The 20,019-nt window shown below is 44.4% G+C and overlaps 2 protein-coding genes across 2 annotated transcripts in view; both read right to left on the bottom strand.

The window, feature by feature from the left end:
• The window catches only part of DERL3 (derlin 3), a 257,501-nt gene that overhangs the window by 24,268 nt on the left and 213,214 nt on the right, over nt 1–20,019 (bottom strand). The gene's annotated exons all lie outside the window — the stretch shown is intronic.
• Nucleotides 1–20,019, bottom strand: part of LOC134410778 (phospholipase A2 isozymes PA3A/PA3B/PA5-like) — a 30,324-nt gene that overhangs the window by 7,127 nt on the left and 3,178 nt on the right. The window contains exons 3-4 of the mRNA XM_063144300.1: nt 18,426–18,560; nt 17,850–18,037 (exon numbers count right to left, since the gene is read on the bottom strand). Of these exons, the coding sequence (XP_063000370.1) occupies nt 17,850–18,037; nt 18,426–18,560 (323 nt within the window). The remainder of the gene's footprint in view (nt 1–17,849; nt 18,038–18,425; nt 18,561–20,019) is intronic.

Consider the following 20,019-nt stretch of genomic DNA (forward strand, 5'->3'; position numbering starts at 1 on the left):
AAGCCTGAGGCCTGGTGTTGTCACTATATTGGGTGGGTGGTATGTTAGAAGGAGTAGGAGAGAGGTCCTTGTCAGTTTCATCGTCCCTACCCACTAGGGATGTGCTCCGCTCCGATTAGGAGCGTAGAAGCAGTAGCGGATTGGCCTGCTCCGCCTTACCCAGAGGCGGAGTAGGAGCGGACCGCGGACCCCCTAGAAGCAAGGCGAAGAGAAGCGCCCATTTTTCGGAGCTCCGAGTTCAGGCGGAGTGCTCCGGTCGCCATCTTGAAAACATTTCGCCATAGGATTGCATTGCGGCAAATAATCGCGCATAACTACGTTGTTTTTGAAGCTATCATTCTGGAAATTCTTGTGCACAGAGAGTCGTGGATGGGGGTCATTTTGAGACCACTCTCAACTTTCTGTGTTGTCTGGGTCGCGGGCTATATTTTTGTGAAAATCGGGTCAACCGCGCGGCTCAAACTGCGTTTTCGGCTTTTCGCCCATAGGATTGCATTGAGGGAAAGAATCGGGGATAACTGGGGGGGGTTTAAGCTATCGTTCTGGAAATTCTTGTGCACAGAGAGTCGTGGATGGGGGTCATTTTGAGACCACTCTCAACTTTCTGCATCGTACGGGTCGCGGGCTATATTTTTGTGAAAATCGGGTCAACCGCGCGGCTCAAACTGCGTTTTCGGCTTTTCGCCCATAGGATTGCATTGAGGGAAAGAATCGGGGATAACTGGGGGGGGGGTTTAAGCTATCGTTCTGAAAATTCTTGTGCACAGAGAGTCGTGGATGGGGGTCATTTTGAGACCACTCTCAACTTTCTGCATCGTACGGGTCGCGGGCTAGACGTTTTTAAAAAATCGGCGGGAAAAATACCTTTTTCAAAGGGCTGAGGGGCAGAGTCAGCTCCCGGTCATGATGATCCCAAAGTTGGAGGAGGGCATAGGCAAAACAGGTAACTTGGGATTCTGGGAAACTTCTCTTTCTTCATCTGAACGGGCTTTTCCCCGTGTTTTTTAACACAGTAGCCCCACCAAATGCACAAACACAACCTGAAATCATATACTAAGCCAAGAATAAGAGATAGAAACACAGCACTGCTCCCCACCCTAACCTTGGGGAACAACTGAATCGATGTGGTGCAAGGGGATGAGCTCCCCTAGGGCATCTCATCGTGGACGTGCCCCCACTCTCTCCTGCACTGGAAGGCCATTAGAGCCTTCCAAAGAGAGTAAAACGGTGGAGCAATGCCTATCATGAGTTGAAGTGAATGGTCACTTTTCAGTGGTGGAGCAATGCCTGTTCTGAGTCGAAGTGAGCGTTTTACTTCTTCTCGGAGCTGTTGGTGGCTGTCAGTGTCTTGAACTGGCAGCTACTTCCCCCTCCCCCGGGCACGTCCCCCTATTGCTGGTAAAAGACAGATATAGCCTTTTAAAAAAAGTTCTTCTTGTTGTTTATTGAGCAACACTGCTGCTTTTAATTCCACCCCTCCTTTGTTTATTGATTGATTTATTCCATTTTATATGCATTACTGGCTTATCCTTGGCTCACTTCCTTATGCCCCCAGAAATGCCAGCTGCATGCCTGCCTGCCTTCCCTCCCTCCTCCCCTGCCCACCTCGCAGGGATGTTGTGTGTGGGGTGCCCGATTTTCAAAAATTCGCCAAAAATCAGGGGATGATGGGATTGCTTTGAAACTTGGCATGCGTGTGTATATCCCCATGAGGTGTCATGGTGCCAAACATGAGGTTTCTAACTTGAACAGAAAAAAAGTTGTATAATTTTTTAGCTTTCAGTGCAAGCCTATGGGGGGGGGAACGGAGCTCCGGATCCGGATCCGGAGCTCCGGGCGGAGCGGAGCGGAAGTGGGCGGAGCGGGGGCGGGGCGGAGCGGCCCGATCCGGAAAATGGCGGATCTGCAAGTGAAGCGGAGCGGGGGGTCTGTGCACACCCCTACTACCCACTACTTTGTTTAGCAGAGCCATATTCTGGTCAAAGAACTTGTCAATTTCATCCTGTGCCTTGGTGCTTCCCTGTAGGAAACTCTCCTCCACCCCTCCAACAAATCACTAAGGGATTTAAAGGTCTGAGTCAGAGAGCATGCTAGCTGTTGGGATCTGTAATATTCACCATTCGAAAGGATGAAATGGAGGGAAGAATAACGGGGAGAGTAGTTACTTACAGAACCTTATTTGCACAAATTTAAAGGCTGCCCCAAAAGAAAAGAAATGAGATCCCATTTGCAAAAAAAACACTGGACCCTCCCAAATGCATCTGTTTAATGTGTGCAAAGAAGAACAAAATCGGGGGGAAATTCTCTACAGTCTCCCGCTGTTTGTCAGAACGGAAACACTGAAATCTCATCAGGCTTAAATGGAACAGAATTCCCATGGTGCACATCACTAATAGGGAGTCAGGAACTGATCACCCAGAGATTTATCAATAAATCCTGATCTATGTTCTGCCACTCCTGCCATAGAACACAGGCCACAGCTAGACCTAAGGTTTATCCTGGGATCATCCAGGGTTCGCCCCTGCCTGAGCACTGGATCTCCTGTGTGTCACCTAGATGAACAGGTTTGACCCCTGGACGATCCAGGGATAAACCTTAGGTCTAGCTATGGCCACAGTCTCCCAGTGGTTGGGGTATATGAACTGAGTTTTGTTTGGGGAAAGGGTGCAAAATTCAGGTCCTTATTTAGACTGTTCCTGCTCCTCCATGTTGAATAAGGAACAGGTAACCAGGGCAAATACTATGCGGACAAATTGCTGGGTTTATTTATTTACTTCTTTGTTTGTTTTTATTGCACCTGCAGAGATTTCCTTCTTTCTCTGTCCCACTGCAGGGAAAGTTGCTCTGTGCTCAACAGCCTGGTGATGTGGAGCTTCGGGAGACAAGGCACTGATAAGGATATCAGTCTAGGAGTGATTTGTGTTGGCTGGAAATATCCGTGCGAGCCTCAGGTGACTCTCGGATGCCTAGTGGCAGGCAGGTAAGGGTGCAGGATTGCTACCCAGAAATCCCCTCTGTGCCTTTCAATCTGCCATTGAAGCAGAAGATGGAGGTAAGCACAGCTCCCCCTGCTCCATTCCCCCACAAAGCCTCTGTGCTAAAGGGGTTGTACACAACACTCTTCACAAATTGTATGAATGCATGGAGGGGCTTCCAGGGCTGTGCCAGCCGCAGCCTTACAAGAGACTTCCTGGGCTTTGGCTGGGTGGTGCTCAAGGGCAGCCAAGTGTCAAGTACTAGAAAGCTGATATTTATACTTTTTATACTGTATTTTGTATTTGTGTTTTTAGACTGTTGGTTGTTTTATTATGGTTTTAATTTCTGTGGACTGCCCAGAGAGCTTCGGCTACTGGGTGGTATAAAAATGTAATAAATAAATAAATAAGTAAATTTTATCAGCCTTGTCAATAATTTGATGGAATGGGGTGTGTATGTGTGTGCACACTTGCTTGCTTTATTCATTGCCATCAATACTGTACCAAAATACAGTTTTTCAATTTTGTAGCAATGTCTGGCTCAGTGCCACGTCCAGGGAAAAGCCAGCAAACTACAGACAGGGATCTGGGGATGGCCAGCTCCAGAGCAGTGCAGAAAATGTGCCAATGGGCACAGAACCTACTTTTAAACTTCTACATTGTATTTTTATCCATATTTTATCCTTTCGTATTTTGGCTAACGGGTGTTAGCCAAATGTTCATTCATCAATGTTCCGCAATGGCCATTCTCTGCCATTCGTTTTAGGACATTGGGCTGCAGAGATATGCCTGAAACTAAATGCCTCCTGAAGGATGTCTCAGGAGGCAGAGTGCTGGCCATATATTAAGATTTCCAGTGGGTGGTAGGGATCGGAGACCGTCTCTCCCATGACTGGCAAACCGGAATAAATTATGCTAAATATTACAAGTAAGGAATAAATGATGCAAAATAGCAGCAGTGAAGTGAATTTGCTTCATTTGCATTGTAATGGATTGACTTTGAGCGCCTCTTCATTAAGGGAAATCATGTTGCTTATCAGGGGCTTTTGCTTCCTTCTTTGTGCGATTGTTATGGGCTGTATTACGCAGGCAGAGAACCATGTGGTTTGAATTGAATATTTCCCATCCGTTCACTTCAACTGAGATAGCATCACCTAGTGACGGAAGATCCTGCTTTTTTCTGGATATTGCCACATTAAAAGTGGTTCTTTTAATAAGCGGGATTCCCAGGGAATAGCGCAGGAGACTTCCTGGTCATTGACGATGTTGTGAAATGGATCCGTAAACTTCCATGAGTGGCCAATCACAAGTGTGCAATAAAGTGTGCAATAAGTGTTCAATAAGGCGCTTGTTTAGAGGAGCCCTGTGTTTGAGCTTTCTGTCTAGTTCAGTACTTTGAAAGCATTTAGCTGCCTGTTTACTCAGCACAAGCAGAGAAAAGTACTTCTAAACAAAATGTAAACTTAAGATTGTTTCATGGGTTGCACTCCAGGTTTTGTAGTAACAATTAGTGAGAAATAAGCATATACCATCTCATCAAAATATAACTTGCTTATAAAAACGTAAAAACGTTTCTTGTTAAATAGAGAATTGCTAAAGATTCTTAGCTCTCAATAGCTTAAACAGAAATAGAACTTCCTATCCTTGTTCTTAGAGACTTTTAGTCCTAATACTTCAAAAAGAAAGAAAGATTTCATTCTAAGTACCCAGTTCCCAAATCAATTCGGAATATGCTATTAAGCTGACAGATACACGGGCATAATGAGAAGCTCCCACATTCTAAAATCAGCACATATTTATATTTATTTGTGTAGGAATTACCTCATAATGAATAATATCGACTGTCCCATAAATTAGGTTGGAGGCTTAATTATTTCATTATCATTAAACATTTTTTTTTTAAATAGAACATACATAAACACACATATACCTTTCAGGATAGATAAGATCAAGTTTGAATTATACCTTTGAGGCGATAACTCTTTACTCAAAATTTGCTAAATAAACTTGAGCACATAACTTTTTCTAGACATCAAGTTTTAGATACTTCACATATTTATTTATTTTTGCTCATTAAGTGATAAGTGAAATCCTTAAGTACACTTTTGACCTGGAATAATACAGTCCCACACCTGCTCATTACTCAAATAACTTTGTGGCCCAAGTGATAAGGCTTTAAATCAATATTTTCCCCCCTTTGGATACTATTTATTGTGTACCTTCTTGTGTCTTTGCGTTGTCTTCTCTTTAATTCTGATTTTTTACTGGATATTTAGTATTTGGATTTTGTAATAAGACATTCTATATTAATTTGACAGGGAGGTTAGCATTTTTTTTCAATAGTCTTACCAGCAAGTCCAATAAAGTGAAATCAAATATTTCTTAAAATCCAGGGTGGGGGATATTATATGCCAATCTAATTGCAGGGTTCTGTTTTTTTTCATGCAGAAGTTGGAATGTTGTCCCATGTGCATATTGACTCAAATGGAAATCCCACTGGGTTTAATTGGACTTACTCCCAAGTAAGTGTTGAGGAGGACTGCAGGATACATACAACCCTTCATCGGCCTGCCTGGTCTTGCTCCAACACAACTTATTTATTTATTTATTATTGCAATTATATCCTGCCTTTTTTCCTCCAAGGAATCATAGAATCATAGAATAGTAGAGTTGGAAGGGTCCTACAAGGCCATCGAGTCCAACCCCCTTCTTTATTGATACATTGTAAGCCGCTCCGAGAGCCTTTTGGCTGAGGTGCGGGATAAAAATATTCTAAATAAATAAATAAATAACCCCCCTGCTCAATGCAGGAATCCACCCTAAAACATCCCTGACAGATGGTTGTCCAGCTGCCTCTTGAAGGCCTCTAGTGTGGGAGAGCCCACAACCTTCCTAGGTAACTGATTCCATTGCCGTACTGCTCTAACAGTCAGGAAGTTTTTCCTGATGTCCAGCTGGAATCTGGCTTCCTTTAACTTGAGCCCGTTATTCCGTGTCCTGCACTCTGGAAGGATCGAGAAGAGATCCTGGCCCTCCTCTGTGGGACAACCTTTTAAGTATTTGAAGAGTGCTATCATGTTTCCCTTCAGTCTTCTCTTCTCCAGGTTAAACATGCCCAGCTGTTTCAGTCTCTCCTCATAGGAACCCAAGGCGGCATACATAATCCTCCTCCTCTCCATTTTATCCTCACAACAACAACCCTGTGAGGTAGGCTGGGCTGAGAGTCTGTGACTGGACCAAAGTCACCCAGTGGGTTTCCATGGCCGTGTGGGGACTAGAACCCGGATCTCCTGACTCCCAGTCTGACACTTTAGCCACTACACCACACTGGCATGGTGAGAGCCCTCTTGGACTCCAACAGCAGCAGCAGCAGCAGCTACCCTACAATGTCCATCTCATGCCTTATACCAAGCAAATAGCAGGTTTTAATATATACGAAGTGAAGAACTAGTGGCAGTGCTGGATGCAAATCAAACAACTGACGATGCACGCCAGCACAGTAAGAACCCTGGCATATCAAGGAACACACAGAAGACGTGGGAACACATTCCCCCCACCCCACCTTGTGCCCAAAGCAGATGGCATTGGCCCTCCCCTAGAACGGGCCTCTTGCTGGCAGAGAGGGGATGTCCAGATGGATTGGAATGCGCGTCAGCAGCAGTGACCTCCGGAGGTCAGAGTTTGCCCATGGACCCCTTATCTCTGACTTGCACTTATCTTCATCAGAGAGCTGCAATTAAAACTTCCACTCGAGGTGGCGTGAAGCCTCGAGCCGAGTGGTGGCAGAGCCAAGTCCAGAGTCCGGGCCTTGGGCTGTGACATGGCTACCGGGCTGCGGCCCCGGCCGTCACCTGAGGTGTCCCAAAGGTCTTCCAGTTGCCGTGCTACTTGCAGGGAGGTGGGAGCTGCAGAGGCGTGTGTTGGCAAACAAGACGGGATCCGCCCCTCGGGGGTTGCGTTACGGCCTGTATTTGCTCAGAATCCTCGCAAACAGGGAAGCTGCTTTGATGTCTGACCCCTTCGCTTTTCAGTCACAAAGCCCGTTTCCCTTTTCCAATTAGCCTTGGTTTTCACGCCAACTCTGCCGCTTGTTGTTATCTGCTGCACCACCTCCTTTTGCTTATAATTGTTTTACAATTACAGCTATAAGAGCCAGTAAGGTGTAGTGGTTAGAGTGTTTGGAACAGGAGTGGGGAGACCCGGGTCCTGGCTGGGTGGCTTTGGGCCAGTCACTGGCTCTCAGCGTAACCTACCTCACAGGGTTGTTGTGAGCATAAAATGGAGAGGAGGAAGAGGAGGAAGAATGCCACCCTGGGGCCCTTGGAGGAAAAGGAAAGATATACATGTATTTGATAACGGAAAAGTGAGACATTAGTTCTCTTAATCAAAATATTTAAGTTGCCTTCTAGGAAGAATAAATAAGCACAGTCTTCTCCTTTCACTTTACCTGAGGTTTGATAAGAGGGCATCAGTATCAGCAACTTTTCTTACCATCGGGATTGACCGATTATCCTTGCAGGTCGCACTGTTGTTAAAGACACAGCTACAAAAGCTGATTCAAAAGTTGGCAACCCAAATCACAGGTCATCCAAATTCAGCCAGCACCACCTTTCCCAGCCGACACCTAGGAACTGTTCTTGGCACAGAAATCCCACACTGAAAACCCTGACAGGTTTAAAGGGGAATACATTTCCCTCCTTGAACATTTCTCCATTGAATTTCTTCCTATTTTACACTTTCTTACTCTCTGCCTCTTAAAACAATTCCAATGTTCTGAAGTCCTTGAATTGCCAACTTCTTTGGAGATGTTCCACCTTTAGCATCAGTCTGCTCATAGAAATTTATCAGGTGAAACCTGCCCTCCTGTGAAGATTAACATCATCAACAATAAAATCACTCGCTTTATTTCGGTGTTTCAGGCTGTTTTAAAGACCATAAGCAGCGTGGCCAAGATGCAGAAGATAATTTTACTAGGGCTGTGCTCCACTTCTCTTCGGAACGGAGAAGCAGAAGCGGATTGGGGTGCTTTGCCTCCCCTTAAGGCGGAGGCGAAGAGGGGGGGCAGTGGAGCGTTATGGAGAGGATCGAGATGAAGGCGGATCCTTCACCTCGATCCAGAGCTCCGAAAAAAAGGTAAGGGGGCCTTACCTGGTGCTGCCCGTGCGGTGATGGCAGCAGAGCCAGTTAAGGGGGAGGGGGAGGTGGTCTTACCTGGTCCATCATGGCCCTTTGCTGGCTTCACTAGAGCCTGCAGCTCAACCCAGAACTGTAGGCCCCGGCCACGATGGACCAGTACATGGTGTGCGCGAGGGAGGGTTTACCTGGCCCTGCCACCACCGCCCGTGCAGCGACGGCGGCAGAGCCAGGTAAGGGGGTGGGGGGGAAGGGTCTTACCTGTGTCCGTCCGCGGTCCGTCTGCGGCTTCAACTGAGCCTGAGGACTCAAACCGGAAGACCAGGCCGCAGCTGTGGCCTGGTCTTCCTGTTTGAGTCCTCGGGCTCAGTTGAAGCAGCTGCCGGACCACGGATGGACGCAGGTAAAGGGGGGAGGAGGGAGGGGGCCTTACCTGCCGCCGCTGCTGCCACCGCTGCGGAGCTCCGATTCGGATCCAGAGCTCTGCAGTGAAGCAAAGCGGACCACTGGCGGAGCGGAGTGGAGCGGAGCTGATCCAGAAGTTGCAGATCGGGATCCGAAGCAGATCGGGGTGGGGGGTCCGTGCACAGCTCTAAATTTTACGATGGCAGGTATTTGGCAAGATGGTGCACTTGGGAGAATAGGCTTTGTGAATCCTTCAACCCAGATTCTGGGGTTGGATACAACTTTAAAAGATCTGTACTGGTCAAACCCTGATTCTGATGCCTAATAAATAATAAGATGCATGACAAGCATGGCTGCATCCTGGATCTTGAGAGGGGTCATGTAAGAACTGCACCAGGGGGCCCTGATCTTGCCAGGACAGCACTGTGGGGTGTGGGGGGAGAAGCAGCCCTTTAGAATTCTCCCTTCTGTGCGACTCTTGAAGGTCCAGGAGTGCTCTCAGGGCCCAGGCCTTGCAATCAGACACACACTTCCCCCTGAATTTCTGTCGATGCGTTGAAATGATGCTGAGCAGAAAGGACCACTTAAATGCCCACGGTGAAAGACAGTCACCCTTTCCCTAGGAAAACCCCCAATGCCTACAGCTGCCTTAAGGAGGAAAACACTTTGCACTTGCTCAGGGGTGGAAGTGTTGTTTCTTCAGGTGTTTTCTCTTTGTGTGCATGTGTGTTGGAAATGTTATACTTTTCAGGGTAAAAAATAATAATCTTCCAGTATAGTGGCATTTCTAAAAGCAAAAGTCGGCAATGCCTGCTTAGCTCCAAGAAATGGTTGAGTGAAAACATTCCGGGCAGAATTCTTACAAGCCAATAAATGTGCTTAGCTCCTTCGCTGCTTACCAAGTGCTGCCACCTAGGGGCAAGAAGGGAACGCTACATTTCCAACAGGGCACTGAGCAGCTAGACCTTCTGAGGAGAAGGTGAATGTTGGACCTTAGAGCTCACCTCAGAGATGCCTGTCCCATTCTGCTCTTGCAACAGAGAGGTTTTCGGCAGCTTTGCTCGTTTTGCTGGGCAGGAAGAGTATTTTGCCGTCCCCCCACCCTTCCAGAGAACAACATGTCTTGAGATCAGAGGCGGGCATCTGAAGTTGAATCCTGATAAACTGAAAGCACTGTGGATGGGTGTTTCCTGAGTCTGGGAATTGGGTAAGTGGCCTTTCCTGGATTGGGTTGCACTCCCTTTGAAGGAGCAGGTGTGTAGCTTGGGAGTTACAGCTCAGAAGACAACAATGGCAGCTTTTCACCGTGTGATATTCTCTCTCTCTTTTTTTTTTTTTAAATAATTTTATTTATTAAACTCCATTTAACAAAGCAGTTTTTAAAAAAGTTAAAAATATATATAAAAACTCACAAGTCAGACAGCATTTCTAATAAATACACAAACACGATTTCTGTAGTTGCCGAACCGAGCTTGTTTCCTTCAATTTACTGTGGTCAGAGGAAGATTTGTTAAACCAGAGTTGGATGCCACATCTGTACCATTGATGTAATTAAGAAAAGGAGACCATATTTCATTGAATGGGTCATAGCTAAGTTGGCCCGACGAGACTCTGCGGTGGTAGGTTAATTTTTCAGAGCAGGCTATATCCCACACTTTCCCTTTCCATCCAGTGAGTGTAGGGCCCTTCGGATCCTTCCAGTGTTCGGCGATTTCTCTTGTGATATTCTCTTGTGCTGTTCACCTGGAGACTTTTTCCCGGAGAGCTAACTTGCATCACCTCTTGCTTTGGGAACAGTCAATACAGGTTTGTTTGGCAGAGCTTATGGAGACGTTGTCAGTGTGGGTTCTTGGCATTCCCACCAGATTTTCAGCTTGGTATTGAATGAACCCATTGTGGTCCTACCCTGTTGGGTTTTTATGGGCTTCAGCTAAAGTAGATGGTCTTCATACAGCCCGACGGGGAGGAGAACTCCGTTGCGGTTCTGACAAGGATGATTATGACCAAGGAAGTCTCAGACTGAGGAAGACAATTCCCGAAGGAGTGGTCTTTAGATACTGTCATATCCAGGATCATGCTGGGTTTTATGGGGAGTATCAGGATCAATTCAAGAAATTTCCATCTCTTGCAAAAGCCGAGTCTTTTCTCACAGGCATTTGTACCGTGGACTTGTCAGCTGCCTCCTCCAGATGTTGAATTTGGCTTTCAGCAGATGGCCCTGGGCTGCTCATGAATGTTTATGATTTCTAGGTTGATAACGTTCTGGACAGTTAGCATGTACGGCCACTTCTAAAAAAGCCCTCCCTGGACCCCCTGGACCATAATAATTACAGACCAGTATCAAATCTTCCATTTTGGGGCAAAGTGATCGAGAGGGCAGTTGCCTTCCGACTCCAAGAAGTCTTGGATGATGCAGATTTTCTAGACCCATTTCAAACTGGCTTCAGAGCAGGATACGGAGTTGAGACCGCTATGGTCATCTTATTGGATGATACTCAATACTCAATATGCCTGAGTATTGACAGTGGGAGGGTGTCCCTGCTGGTACTTTTGGACCTCTCAGCGGCTTTCGATACCATCGACCATGGTATCCTTCTGGATCGCCTGAGGGGACTGGGAATTGGGGGCACTGTGCTTCAGTGGTTCCCGTCCTACTTCTCAGGCAGGTTCCAGATGGTGATGCTTGGGGATAGCTGTTCCTCAAAGAAGGAGCTGCTGTGCGGCGTACCACAAGGTGCCATCCTTTCTCCTATGCTATTTAATATTTACATGAAACCGCTGGGAGAGATCATCTGGAGGCATGGGGCGGGGTGCCATCAGTATGCTGATGACACCCAAATATATTTCTCTATGCCTTCGACAACAGTGTCAGCTAAGGATAGTGTGTCTCCTCTGAATGAATGCTTAGAGGCAGTAATGGGCTGGATGAGGAAAAACAAACTGAAGCTGAATCCAGACAAGACGGAGGTGCTTGCTGTCAAAGGTCATAACCTAAGTTTGGAGGTGTGTCAACCAGTTCTGGATGGGATTACACTCCCTCTGAAAGACTGTGTTCGCAGCTTGGGGGTGCTTCTGGATCCATCGCTCCAAATGACAGCCCAGATAGATGCAACGGCCAGGAGTGCCTACTATCAGCTTCAGCTGATACGCCAGCTGCGCCCCTTCCTGGAGTCGGAAGACCTAAAGACAGTCATGCACGCGCTGGTAACTTTGAGGCTCAACTTCTGCAATGCACTCTACATAGGGCTACCCAATATGGCAGCCAGGTTGGTCACCCATACACCTAGAGGTGACCACATCACACCAGTCTTAAAATCTCTTCACTGGCTGCTAATTAGTTTCCAGGTGAAGTATAAAGTGTTGGTTATCACCTTTAAAGCCCTACATGGTTTCGGTCCAGGTTACCTGCAGGATCGCCTTCTCCTGTACAATCCGCCCCGCACACTCAGGTCCTCTGGGACAAATTTACTCCAGCCAACAAAAACAAGGCTGACAACTATTACCCAGAGGACCCTTTCTTCTGCCGCTCCCAGTTTGTGGAATGGCTTACTGGGAGAGATTTATCAATTTAACGGTCTTCCAGAATTTAAGAAAGCCATAAAGACTGATCTCTTCCGGCAGGCCTACCCAGCTGAATTTTAAGATACCTTTTTTAATGGTGTGCTGCTTTTAATGATGCGCTGGTTGTAAATGTTTGAATTAGTTTTATGTACTTTATGTTGTTTTTAATTGTGTTGTACCTCGCCTCGATCCAGAGGGAGAGGCGGGTAACAATGATGATGATGATGTTACATTTTGTTTTCGGTTTCCTCTTTTTCTTTCTCCCTCCCCCTCTACCTATTAAATACTTTTGATATATACTTAGTAGTATGTATGCTAACAGATTAAAATACTTTCTAAAATAGCCCTTTATCTCAAAACGAATATATGCATTTAATAATTGTGACTAGGGATTGGTTGAAAGGGTTGTGTCGCTCCCTTATGGGAAGCCAGGTTTTGCTGTTTACTTATTCTTTTTGTCTTCTTACATCATCATTATTCTCCCTTTTGGCTTTTCTTTTAATGGAGCATCTAGGTATTAGGAGACACACCTGATTTTTTTATCATTTTATTTTCAACTTAGTTGCTTTATTCTTTGTTTTAGTAGTTTTGTAGGTTTTAGCACAGCCTTCCTCAACCTCGGGCGCTCCAGATGTGTTGGACTGCATCTCCCAGAATGCCCCAGCCAGCTGGCTGGGGCATTCTGGGAGTTGTAGTCCAACACATCTGGAGCATCCCAGGTTGAGGAAGGCTGTTTTAGCATAATACGTATTAGTTTAAATTTTCTAGAATGTCGAAATTTATGAAATCTGTGATTTCTATGATACGTCACCTAAGAGGAGGTACATTTTATAAAATTGGTAAAATTGGTATGTTTTGGGAGACAAACAGTATGCATATTTCATTTATTTTTTTCCTTTTTATGTTTAATGTGATTTCATGGAATGTCAAGGGATTGTATAAGGGATACTTCTAAACACTTTAAAGGGGTTGGTATTTTAATACACAAGTGACTTTTTTCCCAGTTCAAGATGTGGTTATACATTCCATCGTCACTTTTTGATTCCATTTAAGAAAAGTCTTGATAAAGTTATCGTTATGATTAATGTCTATGGGCCTAATAATGACTCTCCAGTTATATTCCATGAATGTTTTAGTAAATTGGTAATTATCACTTATGATTATTTGGTAAATGGGCAGGGACTTCTTTGAGTTTTTATATCCATTGTTGGATAGCAATACTCTTGTTCCCAAGAGTCAAACTGTGGTGAAAACCATACTTCAGACCTCTATGGTTGATTTTGGCATGATTGACGCTTGGCAATTTTTGTATCCTGGAGAGAAAGACTATGCCTTTATTTCACTTGTCCATCATAAATGCTTTTGGTTAGATTAATTTCTGGTTTCTATCTCTTTAAAAACATAAGAAGAGCTGTGATGGATTAGACCAAAGGCCTGTCTAGTCCAGCATTATGTTCACACAGCGGCCAACTAGCTGCCCAGGGAACATGAGTGCAACAGCACCCTCCCACCCATATTCCCCAACAACTGGTGTACTACATAGGCTTACTGCCTCTAATACTGGATGTAGCATAGAGCCACCAGGACTAGTAGCCATTAATAGCCTTCTCCTCCAGGAATTTATCCAATCCCCTTTTAAAGCCATCCAAATTGTTGGCCATCAATACATTTTGTAGAAGTCAATTCTGTAGTATAACTATGCACAATATGAAGATGTTATGCCAAATTAATGTTTGTAAGGTTGATTTGCTCATAGTTTTAGCCTATGCCAGAAATGGCTTGCAGTTGAAATTTTCCAACTTGGCCCAGGTGCTTTAACTTTTCTCTTCTTAATGGTGAGATGTTTAAATCAAATGCCTCCAATGAGTTATTTGAATATTTTAAAATTAATGACAGTAGAGCTGGCTCTTGTGCCAATGAGCAGGAGGCCTGTAGAGCTTACTGACTGTGCATCTCATAAAAATCAAACAAAACAATGCAACAATAATCTCTGAACATCAAACTGAAACTTCTTTTAAGCAGAAATTTAATAGAAATTGCAGAACATTAAATATGACTTGAATAATATTATTTTAGAACAGGCAGAATTTGTATTAACCTGTTTACAACAGGTATATTGGGGAAATGGTGAGCATCCGGGTAAGATTCTGGCACATCACCTTAAGGAGCAAAAGCATAGAAATTTTATTCCAGCTATTAAAGATGAGAGAATGTAAGCCTGTGTGGCAGGGTGTTGCTGTTTTATTCTTTTACTATGTACAGCACCATGTACATTGATGGTGCTATATAAATAAATAAATAATAATAATAGAGTAATAAAATATACACCACTTGCAGAGATATGCATTTACAATTTTTAAAACATTTTATTCTGATTTGTATAGTCTGAGTAATGAAATATCAGAGCAAGACCTGGATGCTTTTTCCCCCCATCTTGATCTTCCAAGTCTAGAGTCTTCATAGCGACAATTTCCTTCAGCGCCCTTGCAGATGGAGGAAATTATGAAAGCAATTAGGAATATGAGTACCGGGAAATCACCCAGCCTGGTCAAATTTCAAAGCAAATGGCACATATAAAGCCTTACACGGCTTGGGACCACAATACCTGATGGAACGCCTCTCCCGATGTGAATATACCCGGTCACTACGTTCAACATCTAAGGTCCTCCTCCGGGTGCCTACTCCGAGAGAGGCTCGGAGTGTGGCAACGAGGGATAGGGCCTTTTCGGTGGTGGCCCCCAGACTATGGAATGATCTCCCTGACGAGGCTCGCCTAGCACCAACGCTACTATCTTTCCGGCGCCAGGTTAAGACTTTCCTCTTTGCCCAGGCATATGGCGGCACATCCTAATTACCCACATGTTTAGTTTTTAATCGGTTTTTAATGCTTTATGTGTGTATGTACTGTGTTTTAGAGTTTTAAATTTTGTATACTTGTTTTTACCTCAATTTAAAAAATTTTGTAAACCGCCCAGAGAGCCCTGGCTATGGGAGCGGTATATAAGTGTAATAAAATAAATAAATAAATAAATAAATAAATACATGTAACATTTTCCAACCTGTTAGTTCCAAAACTGCACCATCTTTATAATGTGTCTTTAAATCCGTCTGCCTTCTTCAATCAATAATACCGACACTGCTGTGATTTCAAAGTCTGACAAGGATCATTCTTATTGTAGTAAAGTTTGTCCTATCTCATTTGTTAACGTAGGTATTAAAACGTTAATTGCTACTTTGGTTCATGGACTAAGAAATTACAACATTGGTTTGAGCTGATCAGGTTAGTTTTATACATAGACAGTGGGCTGTTAATCATGGAATACTTGTTAATTTGACAGCTCTAAAGAGATAAAATGGTCCAAGTTGCCATTGTTTCACTGGCAATTTTCACTATTTTGATTACATTTGGTTTTCCAATAGAATTCTTGAAGTGTGTCAGAACTTTATACACAGTTCCAATTATGACTAAAGGCCTTTTTTCAGCTTTCTTTTCACTTAGGAGGTGACCACACAGGGATGCCCACTGGCAGTTTTGGTGGAGCCCAGGGGCTCATCTACACCAAGCAGGATATTCCATTATGAAAGTAGCATGAAAGCGGTATATAAAAGGCAGGAGTCCCACTACTGCTTTATAGCGGTATTGAAGTGCACTGACAACTGTTGGGGCCCACTGACACATACCGTATACCGTTTTTATACCACTTTCGTAGTTTTATATCCTGCTTGGTGTAATTAAGTCCTGGGCCCCAACAGTTGTCAGTGCACTTCAGTACCAGTATAAAGCAGTAGTGTAGATCCTGCAGTAGGCACTTCAATACCGCTATAAAGCAGTAGTGTGGCTCCTGCCTTTTATATACCGCTTTCATAGTAGAATATCCTGGTTGGTGAGATGAGCCCCAGACGTTATTACCTCTTTGGGAATATTTATTGCCAGAGACATATTTCAAATGATCAAGATTAATCTGAATAAATTGATTAATGTGATCTCTCAGGATATAGATTTGCATAATTAAAGTGGAGTTTGTGGGATAAGGTAAATACACTCAAGATGAATAATATACCTTGGGTTGGTTATGTTATACATGGGATTCCTCTTTCTATACCTAGAAAGTATTTTCAAAAAGCAACTTTTAGTTAAAGAAGCTGGATTTTGTTTCCTGGAGCTTGCTTTATATTATCGGGTTTATTTGTTGACTTGTACTAAATATTGGTCTTTCCCATTTACATTGAAGTTTCTGCCTTGTTCAGTTTTGGAATTGGAATGTTCTTGTCTGGATCCCCTTTCTAAATAGATGGCATTCAGATTGGATAGTGTTCCTTCCCAGAGTCCCTCCCCTGTTTGGTGTATAATGTCAGGCCAATTACATTTTGACCCATTTTCTTATATAAATTGACTCTTTGAAGCCATCCAGTTCTAAAAGTGGATAAGAAAAGGTTTTTGTGGTGGATAAGGACAGATAAGGCAATGTTCATTTTGGATCAACTGGTGAGTACTGATCGTGAGCTTGTTTCATTTTCTATTCTGCATGCTAAATATGATTTGCAAGATGGGGCTGAATGGCAATAGTTGCAATTGCAGAATTTATGAGTATCTCAGTTTAGTTCTGTCTCTGTTACAGCTTCAGTGTCTCCCTTGTTATTGGAAGCACTTATTGAGGCTGGTCAAGCAAAGCAACCTATGATCCATGTCTACAAATACTTACTATTAGTAAATAAATATGATGTACCCCTTAATACAAGCTCTTTTAAATTATGTACCTGCTTCCTGGTAGTAAACAATACCAGCATAAATGGATTCTTTGTACCCATGTGACATCTAAAAGATTGATGTTACAACATTGGGCTTCTGTAAATGGGTAATTTATAGCATGCTCATGACTGGCCACTCACAGAGGTCATTGTGATGATGTTGTGAACTTCTTGCATGTCTCTTGCTCCTTCGCAGTTATTTACATAATTATTCCATTTAAAAAACAACAACTTGGGTATCCTAATTCTTATATCTCAGGATTTCCTACTATGTGCAGCCAAAGTTGCACTACAAAGCACCTAGTAGAGGGCACTGTCCCATTCAATGCTATGAGCACTAAGAGGAGGGAAAATGTTCAATTACAGACCATGTGATGGCCCCTCCTCTCCCATGTAATTCAGCTCATTACAATTGCGGAAGAGAAGCAGGAAGCAAAGCACTGGTAAGCAAATGCGATTTCCCTTTAATCTAAAGAAGCCCACAGGAAGGAAAAATGCTCACCTCCTATTATGCCATGGATTGTGGACCTAATAATGCTTTCAATATTTGAATGGGAGGCATAAGGATGCCACCTTCAAATCGATACTTATTTGGATATTTGGTCTGCTTGTGTTGAAACTTAGGTATAATTCTTGGAAATATATATATATATATATATATATATATATATATATACACACACACACACACACACACACACACACACACACATTTCATATGTCTTCACTATGTAGGAATTAATATTTTGTTGAAATTTCACAATAAAATATAAATTAAAAAACCCAAAACTTCAGGAGGGCCCCTAGTTGGGGAAGGCTGCCATGAATTAACTGTGCCTTGTGTTGAAGGACATCATTTCGGCAGAAAGGTTGGATTCGACAACGAATGTCACCAGGAGAGCCCATCGAGAGACGGAAAAGGTTTCCACCTCTCCGCTCTCAACACAGCATGCACAATTACGCCTGCACTTGAGCAGCTTATAAAACACACACACACACACACACACACGACAGCAGTTCACTCACCAAGGCGGCGCCTCTGCCCAGCTCCATCCGGGCGAGTGTGTCTAAGCCGCTTCCATTTCTTCTGGCTGCGCTTCCTGTCCTGGCTACTCTGAGTTCCAGGCTGGAGTGTTGGTGTGGGTGACGCGATGGGTTCATATGGGCTTGGATCAACCAAGTGAGCCACAGGCATTTGGCTATAATTTGTACACCTAGTAAGGGAAGAAGAATCAGGCCAGGTGTTCCGCTTGCCTTTTGAACCCTCTGCTCCCACATCCATCCAGCAAGGGCTCACAGAACTCGAAAGAGGCACGTCTGTCTGTCTTTCCCTCTGTGCTTACTGCACGTTTGCGTCTATCTTTCTGTTCCTGCTATGAGCGAACGCAACTGTCTCTGTGTGTTTGTGCTATCAATTAATGCATGTATTTGATTTTTCTTTAAATAGAAGGACAGACAGACACTTAATATTGACTTGGGCTGGGAATTTGCTCTTCCCACGGTGTCCCGGGCAGCCACCTGGACTGCTTCTTGGGTTGAGCTGGTCTTGCGTGTCACCATTTGGGGGAAAGCCAGAAAAGCCCACGGAGGTGGATCACTCACATGTACATCCAGTTCCACTCCACGCAAGCCTCGCCTTCCTTCAGCTCAAAGCATGGGACGGACATTGCGTTGAAGTAGGTTTTGCCAATGAAGTCGGCAATGCTGTCATTGAGACTCATCAGGCAGTTCCTAAACCTGCAAAGGGAGAAAAAGGAAGCAGATTATCTGGGATTATCAGGCAGCTGTGAAGTGTCTAGAGCCCCAGGAGATTGGGGAACAGGCGCCTGCTTAGCCTGAAAGCCAGGGATGTCCCTACCTAAGCCCAATATTTCAGGCACCAATGTTTCCTAAGCCCAATATTTCAGTATTTCACCGAACAAGGCAATGAGCTTCTCTGCCCACTCATGATTGGCCACTCCTGGACATTTGCAGGTCCATTACATGGTGTCAGCAGCCTGTGTGGCCACTCCCACACCTTTTCAGGTTTACTCCGTTTCAAAAAGCTCTGGAGACAATCAGGTATTAAAATAAAATTTGCATAAACGGTAGTGTGTAATTTTGGCAAGCACCATATTTTTGCCACTAGATGGCGACATCTAATGAAAAACATAGGAGGGAATTGAAATGGAAGGTTTCAATTCAGACCAAGTGATTGCCTGTGTCCAGCCATGTGATGCAGAAGATCGCAATCCTGCAAAGAACGCTGAAGCAGCAAGCCTTGGTAGGGCAGTGGGATTTCCCCTTAATGTAGAGAAGCCCCATGATGATGCACTTGCTAGACTGCAGCCTTCCCCAACCCAGGCAATGAACTAACAGTGCTCATCTGAAACACCCAAGTGTAATAAAGGCAGCTGCCCTTAACATCCAAGCTGAAAAGCTGCTCTAAGCTCATGGAGCACAATAAGAGAAAAGAAAAAGCAGTTAATTCAGGCAGCAATCGTTCCTTCAGTTCAGATACGTGGAAAGATCCAAGAGTTCACTGTGTTTGTCTAATCTAACCATTGCAACAGATGGTTGACAAAGCTATACTGCAAGCTCTTTACACGTGCAACTTTGCTTCTCCTTGACGTTTGGAAGCATGCCTGGTTTTCCATGCATCTCCCCCGGGTGAAATAATCGCTCTGCAGCTGACTCAGCCAGCCTGCAGCTTCTTTCTCAGCCATTTCTGTTTGCTCTTTTAGTTGCAAAGTTTGCATTTGGGGCACCACAAGCTTCCAAGAAAGGCAAGTGAGAATGGTCTTCATGGAAACTTTGACAAGCAGGGGTAGGTTAACCCCTCTTCCTGTGGCCCCAATCCTTCCCCCATTTTCTTCTATTCTTTTAATAACAGCAAACTCAAGTCTCATGAAATTCGATCATACATTCCTTGTATTTTCTAAGGCTAAGAGGCAAAAAATAAATTTTGGGGAAGGAGCTACCACCATGCTGTTCTGTCTGACTCCAGGGTTAGTCCCATCCTCCACCACCCTGCAGATGGCTTTGTAGAAAACAGCTCAAAACACTCCAAGTTCTGGCCATTGGCCAGTATTTGACTGACAGCAGTGCTTCAAATTACTTTGAGCAGAGTTCGTCCCCAGACAAATTAGCAGCGATCCCCAGGGCCGGTGCTACCATAGAGGCCACTCAGGCGGCCGCCTAGAGCGCCAAGCTAAGA

Source organism: Elgaria multicarinata, chromosome 18 (genome assembly GCF_023053635.1).
Source record: "Elgaria multicarinata webbii isolate HBS135686 ecotype San Diego chromosome 18, rElgMul1.1.pri, whole genome shotgun sequence".
In the NCBI taxonomy this organism is placed as follows: domain Eukaryota; kingdom Metazoa; phylum Chordata; class Lepidosauria; order Squamata; family Anguidae; genus Elgaria; species Elgaria multicarinata.